Below are 18874 nucleotides of genomic sequence, written 5' to 3' on the forward strand. Positions count from 1 at the left end.
GATCCGGCCTCCTCACTAAAGCACTTTTTTTTTTTTTATTGAGGTATATTCAGACATTACAAAGTACCATTCACAGTTGGTAAATAACAGACATCATGCAATATACATATTAAGCGTCACAATATGTAGACAGTTAATCACTCACTTATACAAGTATATAGTAACCTCAGATTTTCAATTTAGAGATAGTCCCCTTGGAATATAGCATAGTCACAAACAATGATTTCCCTCTATGAAAAATTGAGGCCTCTCTTGGACCCCCTGAAAAAGAATGTTAGACATTATAGGGAATTTGAGGGGAAACAAACAAAAAAAATAACAAAGTGGGCCACTTTTGGACCCCAAATGCAAACAAGTGAAACAACCCTTTAAATATTTACAATAATTATATGAAGTTAAAACAATCAGACACAGAGTATGTATATCATGCTAGATGGGAAAGGAGACAAATTATACATTAATATGGAAGCTAGAAGAAGTTTGACATGGAATCGCCCATATACATATAGGGATGAAACACTTCCCGGAGCTAGTTAATAAAAATAAAAATAGTGGGGTGGTGGGCTTGATATCTCAGGGGTAATGGTTGGAGCACTCAGTGGGAGCCAGTGCGCTGAATTATTTCTCTAGGAACATAGAACTGAATAAATAGCTTAAAATAAAACTTGTCCCTTAAAAATGAGAGATAAAGATACACATTGCTAAGTTCAAATATACATGGGGCTGTAAGTTAGGCAACGGCATGAAAGTCAAATTAGCAGGTTGTGTTTCACTATCAACTAACATATAAATACTAATAGAACATGCATTGTGCTCATAGCAAGCTTGATTTTCAAAGACAAATGGCAGACGCCTCATGGCCCACCCCAATGAATACCTCTAAATGAGGTAAGAATGTGCCTGCATAGTAGCGAATAATGTAATACACTATGACACAAGCGGGAATAGGTAAATATTGGGAAGGAATATACCAGAGCTCACAAAACAAAGATATATACACATCTATACACCTACACACATATCCACATACATATGTATACAAATACACACCCATCCATGCACACATACACAAACATACCCATACATAGGCTATTCTGGTATTGGTATAAATAGGTCTACCAAATTTAGAAACTCACCCTGCCACCCCACCGGCAAGCCAGGATGTAGGAGGGTAAAAGTGATACTAGCTTCAATTACATGCTTCACTGCCCTAACCACAGGCGACAGAATAGGAGCACAAGCAGGGGGGAATAATGGTAATCACATAACATTGCGGGGCATAATTACAGGGTATATCCTAGTGTAAATAAGCACATGCCCCTGAAAATAGTTAGCGTGCATAATAAACAGAAGTATCAGTTGACAACACAGCATAGGAACCGTTCACATAAAATAGGCAACAAATTAAGGATCACCCCTTCCGCACAGAGCTAACCCGCCCAAAGTTTGTGTAAATAATGTCCCGTATTGCTGGATTCCAGCTTAGACCCAAAGCAGGCCAAGTATAGCAGCTAGGCACAGTTCGGTAGTGTACAAGTATATATAGATAGGCATCAGTAGTTCAGGCCTCCACTCATAACCACACTATAATCAAAGATGTAGAGTTCACATTAAGCACGACACCATGCCATTCAGTGAGGTGGGAAAAAACACAGTGATCTGTATGCTGCGTCCGTTCATACCTAATTCCTCAATTACAGGGGGCCGATGCAGGGTTATTAGAATTGGTATGGAGGTACACGGACAGATAGAAACTATGATCCTAAGAGCAAGATCGTCCCCTCTGCTCAGGCGACTGCACCACATAGGAAAGGTCTGGTGGGCCTAAAACAAACTTGGCCCGTATTCTCCCGCTGGTGATAACCGCACCGGAGGTGCAAATTAAAGAGATGCAGCGTTCCAAAGAGGGGGGCGGACACCCACCCCCAGGATCCCAGCAGGGCATCGGTGGCATCCGCATCCATAACAGTTGCGACTGGTACAGATCTGATGCCTCAAATGTCTGCCTTAGCCCCATCCATGTAGCGCCAAGGCACTCCTTGTTGCTTGACTCTTTTTCAGTACCGGCCATTAGTCGGCTTCTTACCTCACTGATCTTCCGATTCATAGTTGGAGTAGAGAGTATGTGTCCTCTGTGTCCCACATGCGCTACAACTATCTCTGCCTTGAGATTGTCTGTTAGCAAGTCATCCGGTGTCTGATGTTCAGCCCATTCCCACATTGGAGCCGGACTGATGATTGTGGCTTCCAGCATCATCCCACATACTAAACGGCTCCCAGAATCGATTAGCGACTTCTGCTCATCAGGGTTAGCACATTTTTGTACACATAGGGTGCGGGTGTTTGCTGCTAAAGGGCCGCTCTCTGAATCACTTATGCGGCTGTTCTGTTCTGGGTCAGAAGGAGCCTGGGGCAGGGGGTCCAACACGCTGGGGATGAGCGCCTGTGTACCCGCAACAGGCTTCACCGGTAAGGCTCCTGGAGGTATACGGCATGAACCAACTTGTTTAGTTAAAGCACTTAGTTTTCCCCATTCAGCAGACCACGCTTGCATCAGTTTCTCGTGGTGATCATTCAGCAGGCAGGTCATTGCTTCGAGTAGAGTTTTAATAGTAGTCGCCATCTTTATTAGGTGCGTGTGCAACTAGTAAATCTTGCAGTCCTCCTTCAGCTTGTCGCACTATGACTTTTCCTCCTCTTTGACAAAGGTTGTGATAATAGAACTGTCCAGTTACTATAGAACTGGTTTGATAACCCAGGGACCTGGGGGGGTATAATGGCGGCAGCTTTGACCACACTGACAGTCTAGAGAGGCCTCTCAGTCTCGTAACTAGTTGCAATGCAATCAGCTGAAAAACATATGTCATCCGTTATGAATAAGGTGTCTCCAGGTTCCTCTTGGGTAGCACCAGATTCCCAAAAAGAAAATGATATTATAGTTGAGAAATAACTCTAAAATAACTTTGCAAGACCTGGAGCTCCTCAAACACACGTCCTACCGCAACAGCTATAGGCTCCGCCCCCCCACTAAAGCACTTTTTATGTATTTATTTATTTATACCCAAGCATGTGCAGCCCTGGCCTATCCAGACTGATTAGCTGCTCAGAGCAATGAGCTGATGGAGGATTCTTTTTATTTTTGTATTTCACAGGTTGTTCCTGCTGTTTCGAAGCTTTGGAGGGATCAGTGTTGCTGAATTTTCTTCCCGTTTAAGTCCTGGTGAGAGGAAAAAGACTCTAAAGGAGTTTGAGCAGGGAAAGCTACAGATGTGAGTTGGGAGGGGATATTTCACTATACAGTATAAACTTACACCCCATTACGGATTCAAGCTTCATTGTATTAATGAATGCACTGATATAATTGTCCTTTACTGGTTGCATATTATATGTCTGCTCCTGTACAGCATCTGTGCTTACAAATGTAACTTAGAAACCAATAATGTGTGTGTTTTTAAATGTTGTTGTTTGTTCATCAGATTGATCAGCACAGATGCAACAGCAAGAGGGATTGACATCAAAGGTGTAAAGTGTGTGATAAATTATGATGCTCCACAGTTTATCCGAACCTATATTCACAGGTAAAAGCATTACGTACAGGCTGAGACGGCAATCACAAATGCTAAGCTGCAACATTTTCAAACTCCATTCTAAACTTTATTTTTAACACCCACTTGATAAGCTGCTGTGAACTCTTAAGTAAGTCTTTCACAGGAGGGGTCAACTATCTCTACTACTGTTTCTCGTCTAAACCCACCAGCGACGTTCTGCTTTGCCTCTGCCTCAAACTTGCCCCACACAGGACTTCTTGTCCATCTGTGTCAGTGTGTAGAGTACAGACATAAAGGGGTCTTTCCTTACTAAAACCTCAATGTGCTGAGGCTGGATCTGGGCTTGCTGATGTATACAACTCTTTCTTTCCTTGTGTCTAACAGACTGACATGTAGCCTGAATGGGAGTTGCACATATTGGTAGTATCAAGGAAACGTTACCAGAGCTTAGCATCTTATGACATTATCTGTCTTTGTTTTGTGTTGCCGTCATATTATGTCAGCTTCAGTAAGGTGTTGAGGCAAATTGACTAGCTAAGGAAAATGAACAAAAAATTATGTTTTTATTGTTCTATAGTTTGCTCATTTTCATAACTATCTGAGCCAGTGTTAAAACAATCTACAAGGCACCTTTATCATCATCTACAGATTTAGAAGCTCTAACTTTCTATATGCAATCTGCTGTTAAAGGAATAGAAATGTCAAAATTGAAATGTGCATAGGTTAATTTTAAATAGAAGCATTTTGCGGTTGTCTTCCATTAGCAAAAATGTTTCTAGTAAAAGTTATTATTTTTTAGCAGCATATGCACATATGCTGTGAGGGCCCGTGCACTGGTATTCCCGTTCAGCAAGCTGCTGGGGGTGTGTATTGTGCCTGTGAAGACTTCATTTGTGTCATATAAGCCACTGCTGAGTCTCTGCAAATGGAAGTATATGGCAAAAATGCTTCTATTTTAAATTGAAATGCACCCACGTACAATTGAATTTTGACCTTTCTATCACTTTTGTAATGTTGGTGACAATGAACAATTTTTTGTTTGTTTGTGATCTTTTGGGGGGGTTAATAAAAATTACTAAACTTCATGGAGGCATGGATGCAATTTCCAAGCTTTTCACAAATTTTGCTACTATACAGGAAGAAGTAGTACAGTAAATCTCTGACAATGGGAATAGGCAGAATGAGTCTGCTTCCAAGGTTAATGTAGGTGGTGTATGCTATTTAAAATTAATGACCTAGAAAAAATCTCTTAATGAAACAGAATATGTTTTGTGGGACCGCCAGAATAAAAACATTTGGAGGTCATTCAGTTACTTCCAAAGGTGTTGCCCAGCCTTCTAAAAATATCCTGGCCATTGGATAGGCCCAGATGGAAAGATGAAACACTATCAGATCAAACACCTGCATTTCTAGTATAAAGTCACTTTATTACAAACCTACAGGAAGCACTTAACTAAATTACTATTTCAAGAATTTGTGAAACTTACCAAAGCGAATTCTTCCCTTACTCTTCACCACTTTAAACAGATAACAGACAGTTAGCACCTCACTTTATTGCTAATTTGAATATTCATATATATATATATATCTATCTCCATCTTTGCAAAGCCTCACTCTTCATCCTTATTGGTAGGATGCTTTGTTTTGTGACAAATGCACATCATAAAAGCACAATAATATATACCGTATCTTATATATACAGTATATAAAAGGAATGTATGCACATAAAAATACTAGTAATCTAATGTACACAAATAATTCCTGCCTTTGCATAGTAATTAATTATCAAAAAAATGTTTATACCTTGATATTGGTAGCTTTCGGTATAGTTTTTACAGTTGAGCATTACCTCAATACCTAGCTTTAACCAGCTGGATATTTTTACTTGTAATATTTAACATTTGTGTTATGTTTGCTTTTGTGGTTAAAGGGACATGAAACCCAAAAGTTTCCTTTCATGATTCAGATAGATACAATTAAAAAAAAAAAAAGTTTGAAATGTATTTCTATTATCAAATTGGCTTTGTTCTCTTGTTATTCTTTGTTGAAGAGATAATCTAGATATGCAGTGTGCACATGTCTGACATACTACATGACAGGAAATAGTGCTGCCATCTAGTGTTCTTGCTAATGTATAAAACATTTTTCAGAACTGCTGCCATATAGTGCGGCAGACACGTGCACACTCCTGAACTTGCCTTCCTGCTTTTCAACAAACAATAACAGGAATTAAAAAAAAAATATCATAGTAAAAGTAAATTGGAAAGTTGTTTAAAATTGCATGCTCTGTCTGAATCATGAAATAAAAAAATTGGGTTCATTGTCCCTTTAAGGTTATTGGCCATGATTTGAGGGATAGTGCAAGATGCAAAAGGTGGTGGTGTGGATGGGGATTTTTCTTTTTTTTTTCTTCTTCAGAAGATAACAATTCCATTTCTTATTGTGTTTTTAGGGTAGGAAGAACAGCTCGTGCAGGAAATGTTGGATCTGCATTCACAATGCTTTTGCAAGTCCAGGTAAATTAAGTTGTATAGTTGCAATTATGTAGTTATATTTAATATTGGCAGTTTTATAGCTTTGTTCATTATTGGAGTAGTTAGAAATTACTATACGGCTTCAGAATGCCTCCCCTTCTGCTGGCTTACTGGCTTTAAATTTATGTCTGTGTGTGTGTAGTCTGACTTCCTGATATGTGTTTATATATACAGGACTGTGCAAAAGTTTTAGGCAGGTGTGAAAATGCTGTAAACTAAGAATCTTTTCAAAAATAGAAATGTTAATAGTTTATTTTTAATCAGTTCACAAAATACAAAATGAATGAAAAGACCATGTTAAATCAAATCAATATTTGCTGTGACAACCCTTTGACTTCAAAATAGCATCAATTCTTCTTGGTACATTTGCTCACAGTTTTTTTTAGGTACACAGCAGGTAGGTTGTTCCAAAGATCTTGGAGAACTAACCACAGTTCTTCTGTGGATTTAGGCAGCCTCAGTTGCTTGTGTCACCATGGATTCCTAAACAGACTCAATGTTGTGATCAGGCTTCTGCAGGGGAGCATACCATCACTTTCAGCACTCCTTGTTCAAACTGACGATGGTTTATTTCGGCTGTATGTTTGAGGTTGTTTTCATGTTGCTTCCCTGATGGTTTTGCATGATAGATAAGTATCTGCCTCTACTTCTCAGTATTGAGGAGACCATTAATTCTGACTTGCAAGGCACCTCCACCATACTTCACAGTTGCCTGCAGACACTCATTTCTGTACCGCTCTCCAGCCCAACAAAAAACAAACTTCCTTTTGCTGCAGCCAAATATTTCAAATTTTTAATAATTTGTCAAGAGCACCTGCTGCCATTGTTCTGGACCACAGTTCCTGTTTCTTGTTTCCATGTCGGAGGTATGGCTGTATTTACGCAAATCTTCCATAAAGACCACTTCTGACCAGACTTGTCTGGACACTAGATTGGTGTACCAGGATCCCACTGGTTTCTGACAGTATTGAGCTGATGCCACTGCTGGACATCTTTTAATATGAAGGGAAGCATGATGTGTCTTTTTATCTGCTGCGCTGTTTCCTTGGCAACCACTGTGTCTACAGTCCTCAACCCTGCAGGTTCTTTGTGCTACTTTAGAAGAGCTTGGGCAGCATATCTGGAAACCCGTCTTAAATTTCTGCTTGGGAGAGACCTTGCTGATGAAGTATAACTACCTTGTGTCTTGTTGCTGTGCTCAGTTTTGCCATGATGTATGACTTTTGACATTAAACTGTCTTCAGCAACCTCGCCTTGTTAACTGAGTTTGGCTGTTCCGCTTACAGTTTTATTCCTTCTACACAGCCGTTTCTGTTTCAGTTAATTATTGCATTTTAACTTGCATATTAAATTGATGACCATTAGCACCTGATTGGTATATCGTGCACCTGACTATAAGCCTTCAAAAACCCTGACTTTGCACAAGTGTAACTAGAAGAATTGATGCTGTTTTAAAGGAAAAAGGGTGGTCATACCAAATATTGATTTGATTTAGATTTTTCATTTGTTTACTCATTTTATTTTTATCAATGAACAAAATGCAAACTATCAACATTTCTTTCTTTTTTTTTTAAAGGGACAGTCTACACCAGAATTTTTATTGTTTAAAAAGATAATCACTTTATTACCCATTCCATAGTTTTGCATAACCAACACAGTTATATAAATACACCTTTTGCCTCTGTGATTACCTTGTATCTAAGCCTCTGCAAACTGCCCCCTTAGTTCTTTTGACATTCATCCATTTTAGCCAATCAGAGCTGGCACACTGGAACTCCACGTGCATGAGCACAGTGTTATCTATATGACACACATGAACTAACACCCTCTAGTGGGGAAAAACTCTTAAAATGCCCTGAGAGAAGAGGCGGCCTTCAAGGGCTTAGAAATTAGAATATGAACCTCCTAGGTTTAGTTTTCAACTAAGAATACCAAGAACAAAGCAAAATTGGTGATAAAAGTAAATTGGAAAATTGTTTAAAATTATATTTCTTTTTAAAGACATGTTGAGTCCACGGATTTCATCCTTGTGGGATTACGCCTCCTGGTCAGCAGGAGGAGGCAAAGAGCACCACAGCAGAGCTGTATATATAGCTCCTCCCTTCCCTCCCACTCCAGTCATTCTCTTTGCCTGTGTTAGTGATAGGAAGAGTTAAAGTGAGGTGTTAGTTTAGATTCTTCAATCAAGAGTTTATTTTAAAATGGTACCAGTGAGTGCTATTTTATTAAGGGTGTAGCCGTATTCCTTGTCAGCCTCTAGAGTAGAGCTACAGGTGGCTTTAAAGCAATGGGAACTGGTGGGACTTAACTCTCACTGCGCCTCCCATACTGAGTGCTGCCCTTCTTATGATGGTCTTAGCAGATATTAACTAAGTCCCTATCTGTGTCCACAGGGCTAGGAGAGAGAGAAGACCTCTGGATCCTGTGAGAACTATCATGCTGTCGAACAGCAGCAAGGTAAGTGCAGTCTTTATTTCTGGACAATATAGATATCTCAGAATCGACTATGCACTTATATTTTTCATTGTGGGGGAGATGGAGTCTCTTTAAGGAAGGCCTTCCCTATTGAGCAGCTAGTGGTGTCACATAATTCATGATAACCGACGCTGTTTTCTCAGTTATACCGGGACTGGGGGACTTGGACTCTTTCCAAAAAGTAAGAGAGCTCTCCTGTCAGTCACTGGATTTAGATATGGGCAATGACGCAGGGGCTATAATGACCGGAGCTTTCATTCAAACAGGAAGGTTCCGGTACAGGGCTTTACATTGTTTATGTTTTGTGTGCAAGTGATTAGATAACGTTAGCGGAGCAACACAGTACTTCATTTTTACTTTCTATATGGCCGGATGGTTTTGAGTACTGCCCATGAAGGGCGGGGTAACTTTGGCACGCTCTGACTAAGAGAAGCCGCGCAGAGTTTTCTGTTCCGGAGTTCCGCCGCACCTGCATCGCAAGCTATTGAGACCGCATGGTTAGATAAGCAGGCGGTCTTTATTATCAGTGTCAGGATCGGGAGTCTTGCTAGTCTGGTCGGTGTACTGTGGGGGCAGGTAGGCGCCTCAGCAGAGCTGTTGAGGCGAAGAGGTGTTATTTTTTCTATCTAAGATATTGCATAGAAACTGATTGTCAAATTTTTAAGAAAAATTATAGACGTTTTACTTTTAAAGACACAGTTTCCGGTTAAGTTTCAGAATAAACGGTTATATTTATGTTTGCACACTTATATTTTTCTTGGGCCATAAATTATAATTACATAATTTAAAGGAGCCAAGACCAGTTTTTCTCTTGCTGTTTGTTATCATAGATTCAGAAGATATCCAGAATGTTACGTGTTCCATGTGTTTGAATGCCAATGTGGAACTTCCTGTTCCTCATGCCAATGTGGAACCTCCCTTGTGTTGAGAGGGCCTTACACTATAGAGATCAAATTGTATTTGATAAAAGGTTGCCCAAAGCTGATGCTTCTCAGGAATCTAACAATGAGATGCAGAGTATGCCGCAGTTTTCTTCCCAAGCGTCACAGCCCTTAACACCCGCTCAAGCGGCGCCAAGTACTTCTTCAGTTTCTACTGCGGTCACGTTAAAGGATATAGCTGCAGTTATGTCATCTACACTTTCTGATGCGTTTTCTGCCTTTCCCATATTTCAAGGCAAGCGCAAAAGGAAGGGAAACCATGTGGTCAATGCAGCTTCTAATATGCTGGCGATCTCAGAGGTACCCTCCCAGGGCTCTGAATTGGAGGGTATGGAGGTCCTATCTGAAGGTGAATTTTCGGATTCAGAAAGTGCCTTACCACTGACGGATTCAGAAGCGGTTTCTTTCAGGTTCAAACTTGAACACCTCTGTTTACTATTGAGGGAGGTTTTGGTGACTCTGGACAATTGTGATTCAATAGTGGTTCATCCAGTGAAATTGAGTAAACTGGACAGATACCTAGAAGTCCCTTCTTATTCTGATGTTTTTCCTTTTCCCAAGAAAACTTCAGAGATTATTGCCAAGGAATGGGAGAGACCAGGTATTCCCTGCTCTCCTCCCGTTATTAAGAAAATGTACCCTATAGCTGACTCTATTAGGGACTCTTGGCAGACGGTCCCTTAGGTGGAGGGTGCTATTTCTATTTTGGCTAAACAAACTACTGTTCCTATTGAGGATAGTTGTGCTTTCAAAGACCCTATGGATAAGAAGTTAGAGGGTCTCCTTAAAAAGATCTGTGTTCACCAGGGTTTGCTATTACAACTGGCAGATTGCATTTTTAACGGTTACCAGCGCAGCTGCTTACTGGTTTGATGCCCTGGAAGAGTCTCTTAAGACTGAGACTTCTTTGGAAGAGATACAGGATCGTATTAAAGCTCTTAAATTAGCTAATTTGTTTATTACAGATGCTTCTCTGCAGATTACTAAAATGGCGGCTAAGAGTTCAGGTTTTTCCATCTTAGTACGCAGAGCTTTATGGTTGAAGTCTTGGTCTGCGGATGTGTCCTCCAAGTCTAAACTTTTGGCTATTCCTTACAAAGTGAAGACCCTGTTCGGACCTGATTTGAAGGAAATTATTTCTGACATCACGGGAGGCAAGGGTCATCTCCTCCCTCAAGATAAGAAATCCAAACAGAGAGGTCGACAGAGTAATTTTCGTTCCTTTCGAAATTTTAAGGGAATTCCCCCTTCCGTTTCCTCTAAACAGGAAGGGATCTATCCACAAACCAAGTCTACCTGGAGAACCAACCAGTCTCGAAACAAAGGTAAACAATCCAAGAAGCCTGCTGCTGCTCCCAAGTCAGCGTGAAGGGCTGGCCCCCGATCCGGGACCGGATCTAGTAGGGGACAGACTTTCCTTCTTCATCCAGGCTTGGGTACGAGACGTTCAGGATCCCTGGGCAATAGAGAGAGTGTCTCAGGGATACAAATTGTAGTTCAGAAATTCCTCCCCCACAGGAAGGTTTCTTCTTTCACGATTATCTGTAGACCAGATAAAAAGAGAGGCGTTCTTACGTTGTGTAAGAGACCTCTCCTCCCTGGGAGTAATCTGTCCCGTTCCAATTCAGGAACAGGGACAGGGGTTTTATTCAAATCTGTTTGTAGTTCCCAAAAAAGAGGGAACTTTCAGGCCTATTTTAGACCTCAAAAGTCTAAACAAACATCTCAGAGTTCCATCTTTCAAGATGGAAACAATTCGTACCATTCTTCCTTTAATCCAGGAGGGTCAATTTATGACGACAGTGGATCTAAAGGATGCATATCTTCATGTTCCTATCCACAGAGATCATCACAAGCTCCTGAGGTTTGCCTTTCTGGACAAACATTTTCAGTTTGTGGCTCTTCCTTTCGGTCTGGCCACGGTGCCCAGAATTTTTACAAAGGTTCTGGGGTCTCTACTGGCAGTTCTAAGACTGCGGGGCATTGCGGTGGCGCCTTATCTGGACGATATTCTGATCCAGGTGTCATCTTATCAACTAGCAAGGTCCCATACCGACATTGTGCTATCCTTCCTGACAACTGACAGGTGGAAGGTAAATCTGGAAAAGAGTTTGTTATTTCCGCAGACAAAGGTACCCTTTCTGGGAACTCTAATCGACTCTATTTCAATGAAAATTTTTCTGACGAAGGTCAGAAAGTTAAAAATTCTGAATACATTTTGAGCCCTTCAGTCCAATCCTCGGCCGTCAGTGGCTCAGTGCATGGAGATAATTGGATTGATGGTGGTGGTAATGGTAATGGACATCATACCGTTTGCTCGTTTTCATCTCAGGCCTCTGCAGCTAAACATGCTCAGGCAATGGAATGGAGATTATACACATTTGTCTCCTCGAATAAGTCTAGATCAGGAGACGAGGGACTCTCTTCTGTGGTGGTTGTCGACGCATCATTTATCCCAGGGGACTTGCTTTCGCAGACCCTCATGGGTGATTGTGACAACGGATGCCAGCCTGTTAGGATGGGGAGCAGTCTGGAACTCCGTGAGGGCTCAAGGATTATGGACTCAGGCAGAATCTCTCCTTCCCATCAACATCCTAGAGTTGAGGGCGATTTTCATCAGATTCCAGTTGGACAACATAATGACAGTGGCTAACATCAATCATCAGGGTGGAACAAGGAGTTCCTTAGCGATGAACGAAGTGGCCAAAATAATTCAGTGGGCGGAGACCCACTCTTGCCATCTGTTGGGGATCTACATCCCAGGGGTGGATGGACTTTATGGCGTCTCGTCAGAATGCCAAGCTTCTGATATACGGGCCCAGGTCCAGGGATCCCCAGGCAGAGCTGATAGATGCCTTGGCAGTTCCTTGGTCTTTCAGCCTAGCATATGCATTCCCTCCGTTTGCTCTCCTTCCCTGGGTGATCTCTTGAATCAAACAGGAGGGGGCATCAGTGATCCTCATTGCCCCGGCGTGGCCTCGCAGGATTTGGTATGCCGATCTGGTGGACATGTCATCTCGGCCACCGTGGAAGCTTCCATTGAGGAAGGACCTTCTCATTCAGGGTCCCTTCCATCACTCAAATCTCGTTTCTCTGCAGCTGACTGCTTGGAGATTGAACGCTTAATTTTATCCAGGCGAGGTTTTTCTGATTCGGTCATAGATACTTTAATTCAGTCACGTAAGCCTGTTACTGGGAAAATTTACCATAAGATATGGCGTAAATATCTTTATTGGCGTGAATCCAAGGGCTACTGATGGAGTAGGGTTAGGATTCCCAGGATTTTGTCTTTTCTCCAAGAAGGATTGGAGAAGGGGTTATCAGCAAGTTCCTTAAAGGGACAGATCTCTGCTTTATCTATTTTGTTACATAAGCGTTAGACAGATGTGCAATCTTTTTGTCAGGCTCTGACTAGAATCAGGCCTGTATTTAGACCAATTGCTCCTCCTTGGAGTTTAAATTTAGTTATTAGAGTTCTTCAAGGGGTTCCGTTTGAACCTATGCATTCCATAGATATTAAGTTATTATCTTGGAAAGTTTTATTTCTGGTTGCTATTTCTTCTGCTTGAAGAGTATCTGAGCTTTCGGCATTGCAATATGATTCTCCTTATCTTATTTTCCATTTGGATAAGGTGGTGCTACAAAACCTGGTTTTATTCCTAAGGTTGTTTCAAACAGGAATATTAATCAGGAGATTGTTGTTCCTTCCTTGTGTCGTAATCCTACTTCTAAGAAGGAACGTCTATTACACAATTTAGACGTAGTTCGTGCTTTAAAGTTCTCCTTACAAGCGACTAAGGATTTTCGAGAATCGTCTTCTCTGTTTGTTATTTTTTCAGGGAAACGTAGGGGTCAGAAAGCTACGGCTACCTCTCTTTCTTTTTGGCTGAGGAGTATCATCCATTTTGCATATGAGACTGCTGGACAGCAGCCTCCTGAACGAATTACGGCTCATTCCACTAGGGCTGTGGCTTCCTCATGGGCGTTCAAAAATGATGCTTTTGTTGAACAGATTTTGCAAGGCTGCAACTTGGTCTTCTCTTCATACTTTTTCTAAATTTTACAAATTTGATACCTTTGCCTCGGCTGAGGCTGTTTTTGGGAGGAAAGTTCTTCAAGCAGTGGTGCCTTCCGTTTAGGTTCCCTGTCTTGTCCCTCCCTTTTCATCCGTGTACTATAGCTTTGGTATTGTATCCCACAAGAAAGGATGAAATCTGTGGACTTATCGTGTCTTTAAAAAGAAAAGAAAATTTATGCTTACCTGATAAATTTGTTTCTTTTTAGACACGATGAGTACACGGCCCGCCCTGTTCTATGAGACAGGTTATTTCTATTTTTTGTTAAAACTTCAGACACCTCTGCGCTTTGGCTTTTCCTTTCTCTTCCTAACTTCGGTCGAATGACTGGAGTGAGAGGGAAGGGAGGAGCTATATATACAGCTCTGCTGTGGTGCTCTTTGCCTCCTCCTGCTGACCAGGAGGCGTAATCCCAAAAGCCGTTGACTCATCATGTCTAAAAAGAAACAAATTTATCAGGTAAGCATAAATTTTCTTTCTCTATCTGAATCATGAGAGTTTATTTTGGACTAGACTGTCCCTTTAAGGCATTCCTACTACAGCATTTTTTCACACACACACACACACACACACGCACGTACAAACCGGCCAGTCAATATCTGGAAACGAACTGGCTACCTCCGCTAGTAGTAAGCTTTTTGCACCTGTCAGGTAGCGCTCGTATTACACGTTTAAAATAAAAAGTTATCACTCGTGCACTAACCCAATGCTGAAGTTAAAATATTGCAAATGCATTATATCACAGGTCTTAATAAGCATAAACGTTTCGGTCCTCGCAGGGACCTTTGTCAAGACCGTTCTCGGCTGAACCCCTGACACTTATCTAAGCCGTGAACGGTCTTGACAAAGGTCCCTGCGAGGACCGAAACGTTGACCTAACCTATGAACCAATAAATATTAATATCTGTGAGTGCCTCTTCTTTACTTGAGAAGTTTCTACCTATCTACCATAGAGTGCACCCAGGCATTATAAACTAACAGTGAGTGCTTGGATCCTTCAACTAGTATATATATATATATATATATATATATAGAGAGATATATATATATATATATATATATATATATGTGTGTGTGTGTATATATATTTATATATATATACTGTGTATGTGTGTGTGTATATATATATATATATATACTGTGTATGTGTGTGTGTGTATATATATATATATATATATACTTTGTGTGTGTGTGTGTGTGTGTGTGTGTATATATATATATATATATATATATGTGTGTGTGTGTATATATATATATATATATATATATATATGTGTGTGTGTATATATATATATATATATATATGTGTGTGTGTGTGTGTATATATATATATATATATATATATATATATATATATATATATATATATATATATATATGTGTGTGTGTATATATATATATATATATATATATATATATATATAATAGATATGAATATCTATTTAAGAATACATAGAACATATTCTGCTATGTGCAGATTTTTGGAATGTGAAATATGTACAGTAAATACACAGTAACAATTTATGAAATATGAATATTGCATATTGTTTTCATCTACTTACAAAGGGCTGCACTTCTAAATATGTATACATATGTATGTATTTGTTTGTGTGTATATATATGTCTGTAAATACATAAATACACATATAAATACATATGTACACACATATAAACATATATATGCATACATATACATATTTAGACATGTATGTATCTCTTTTTGCCTGCCTTTTTTTTCTTAACACCTGAGACCTAATATCTTTGGGCCCATATAACTTTTTTAGTGCAAATTTTTTTCTTTAAATTGTATTGTATAGTGGTGTTAGTGAAACTCTACTTTTCAATGTATTTTTTATGTGTTTTGTGACACTTTTTTTTTTTTTTTTTTTTGCAAAAAACAGTTAACCAGATCTCTGAGGATGCGCTATCCCGGCGCATGTTAACTTCAATTGCAATCAAGCAATCGCATTCAACTTGTAACACGAGCATTACATCTGACGCGTGCAAATAACCGTGATAAACCAGATATCGCTTGCGCTTAACTGTTAGAGGGCGACTTGTAATCTGGCCCTAAATAAGTCATTGCTTGAATGTTGTATTCAGAGCAAAGATTAGCCTGAGAATAATTCGAACATGTGTTTTTATAAATGTATATTATTAGTTTAATTATTTAAAACAAAGGCCAAAGTAATGTCCATAATGCAATGGGCTATGCCATATTGTAACTTAGGTTACCTTTTCTGCTGAGGCCAATTAGGAATGGTTATAAATGACTTACTAAAATGTGCAACCAATGACTGTAAGGAATATAACTGTGTCTGCACTCCCATGTTTAACAGGAATTGGAAAACTCACAATGTTCAGAGTCAAATTACAGGGAAGGTGGACAAAATAAATAATGAAAGTATATTGCAAAGTTATTTTGCTACATGTAATTAAACTATATTAATATCTTGAGGTGTTTAATGTCCCTTTAAGCTACAAGTACTGCTCATGAGCACTTGTGTGGAACACTTACAGTGAGCAATTAAGTATGGAATTGGGTGAAGAATACCATCACTGGTTCTGTGCTACTCTGGAGCTGCAATGCATTTGAAGGGGTTACACATAAAGTTAAAAAAGAGTGAAGTCATTTTCTCATTACCCATATTGATAGATGCAAGAAATTGTCACTGTATTCTGCACTGATGTTCTTGCTCTTATGTGCATTATCATATGTTTCCGTATATATCCTATGTTTCAGTGTCTGAAATAGTTCTAACAGCTATGTGTGTTCCCAGGAACAACGCTATTTCAGTATGATGCGAGATGCTGGCGCACCAGAGATGAAGAGGCAGCTGGTGAAGCATGAGAACCTTAAGCAGTTTGTGGAGAGATACAAGGAGGCCCTGACTATGCTAGAGAAAGCTGTTAAGGTCAGGAAATCTGGAGCTTTCTGCTTTGGGACGTGGGAGATACTACAGATTTCTGCAAAATAACTGACATTTCTTTTTCTGTACTAATTTATATTCATAATCAATCAATTCCCCTTACCCCTTTTCTTCTCTTCACTCCTTATCTCAGTTCATCTGCAGCGCTAAACTCACTTTATCCTATAAACATATCTCTTTTACCTTTCTCTTCCCCCCGTAGGATGAGCGAGCAAAGAAGAGATCCTAAAATTGACCGAACCTTGCCAATCCGATAGAAGAATTCTCCTTGCAGAATGTGTGCCACTAGCGTGTGCTGAGCATACAAATCCATGTCTTTTAGGCACGTGTGCGCTGATAGTATTGTCAGAGAGAAGGGATGTCACCATATCCATAAGCTTGTGAACAAAACCTATAGACCTTCAGACTGTCATCACCAGCATGGGACTGCGGGCAATGGTGAACATCATTTATGCACAGGTGCTTTTTGGCCCTTGAATGATCAGTACATTTGGAAATATCTTTTTTTGTTAAAGGGACACTAAAGCCAAAATGAAGCTTTCTGAATCATATAGAGAATGCAATTATCAGACTTATGTTGACAGACGACCACTCCTCAGCTGTTCTGCAATTTCGGTTTCGCATTCTTGAAACTTCTTTACCCAACGCATAACATTGCTTATGTCTACTACAACGTCCCCATAACACCTCTTCAGCCAATTATGGATTTCCTTAGATGCGCAACCCTCTTTCGTAAGAAATTCAACAACCGCTCTTTGTGTGAGCCTTGGATCCATGGTTGTATTCACTCAATCTGAAAACCAAAAACATACATTAGTAGGGTAAGGACACCACTATAACATCATACATGAACATTTACAGTCACTCTAATAGATAAAAAATTACAGACGTAGAGGCATTACGTTTTGATTCATCCTCGTATACTTTTTCTCTTTCTGTGATTTCGCTTAGGTTGTCACATTTGGCAGGAAAAAATATACTGCTCAATTGAAATTCATAGTAAGTGCTATTGCATTGTCTTTTTATTTTGCATCTGTTGATTTTTCCCCCTAATTGTGCTGTATTTAAAGGGACAGTCTACTCCAAAAATGTTATTGTTTAAAAAGATAGATAATCCTTTTATCATCCATTCCCCAGTTTTGAACAACTAACATGGTTATATTAATACACTTTTTACCTCTGTGATTACCTTGTATCTAAGCCTTCTCAGACTGCCTCCCTATCTCATTTCTTTTTAAAGACTTGCATTTTAGACAATTAGTGCAGAGTCATGAATAGCTCCACGGGAGTGAGTGCAATGTTATTTATATGGCACACATGGACAAGCAGTGTTTAGCTGTAAAAAGCCATAAAAATGCCCTGAGATAAAGGCAGCCTGCAGGGGTTTAGAAACAGGCAGACATTTAGGTGTATACATGTTACAAAATATATTAATATAACAATGTTGGTTGTTCAGAGCTGGAAAATGGGTAGTAAAGGCATTGTCTATCTTTTTAAACGATAACAATTTTCGAGTAGACTGTCCCTTTAATGGTACTTTCTTTCTAATGACACTATAAATCCACGGATCATCTATAATTAATATTGGGAATATCACTCCTGGCCAGCAGGAGGAGGCAAAGAGCACCACAGCAAAGCTTTTAAATATCACCTCCCTTCCCTCCAACCCTAGTCATTCTCTTTGCCTATGTTAAGAGCAAGGAGGTGGTAAAGATTAGGTGTCTGAAAGAAGATTCTTCAATCAAGATTTTATTATTTTACAGCAGAGCACGTTTGTTCTGCTCCTTCCTGGGGTTTAGCCGTAGTCCATGTCAGTCTCTTCAGTAGAGCAATAGTGGCTTTTAATCAATTGGGAACTTGTGGGGTATAATCCTCACTGTGCCTACCCAAATAATTGTTGCTGCCCTATCCTTAAAGCTTGATTAGGATTATTCAGTCTTGCTTATTTTTCCACGGGTCTATGTGAGGAGGTGTGCCTCTCAAACTAGGTGAGCTGTCCTCCTGCCGGACGGCTAGATGCAGGTAAGTGCGTTGGTCTTCTATGTCTGGGGGACTTGCACTTAAGGGTTAAAAGTCTGCACAGTATTTTGGGACTTTTATATCTTTTATGGGATGTTTCAGGCAGGACGCAGGCACTATGTGACAAGTACAGCTTCAGGGGTTAATACTTTGATTATTAGTATTTCCTGAATGATTGCTGTGATTGGGGAGACCTAGGAGTTAACTTCAGAATAATCCATATATTTTTTTTAAATTCTTATGTATGAGTTTGGTACAGTGTTTTAGACATGGCTTAAAGGGACACTGAACCCAAATATTTTTTTTTTCATGATTCAGATAGAGCATGAAATTTTAAGCAACTTTCTAATT

General features: G+C 39.8%; 1 protein-coding gene across 2 annotated transcripts in view; it reads left to right on the top strand.

Annotated features, from left to right (window-relative positions):
* The window catches only part of DDX51 (DEAD-box helicase 51), a 42837-nt gene extending 25330 nt beyond the window's left edge, over positions 1-17507 (top strand). Inside the window, exons 11-15 of one of the 2 annotated variants that reach the window (XM_053701970.1) lie at positions 3153-3269; positions 3477-3578; positions 6001-6064; positions 16355-16489; positions 16707-17507. In XM_053701970.1, the coding sequence (XP_053557945.1) occupies positions 3153-3269; positions 3477-3578; positions 6001-6064; positions 16355-16489; positions 16707-16733 (445 nt within the window). In that variant the 3' untranslated portion in view covers positions 16734-17507. Of the gene's footprint in view, positions 1-3152; positions 3270-3476; positions 3579-6000; positions 6065-15475; positions 16030-16354; positions 16490-16706 lie in introns of those variants that run through there. The other variant, XM_053701971.1, reaches the window with a different exon arrangement.
* Positions 17508-18874: the final 1367 nt, after the last annotated feature.

Source organism: Bombina bombina, chromosome 2 (assembly GCF_027579735.1).
Source record: "Bombina bombina isolate aBomBom1 chromosome 2, aBomBom1.pri, whole genome shotgun sequence".
Classification (NCBI taxonomy): Eukaryota; Metazoa; Chordata; class Amphibia; order Anura; family Bombinatoridae; genus Bombina; species Bombina bombina.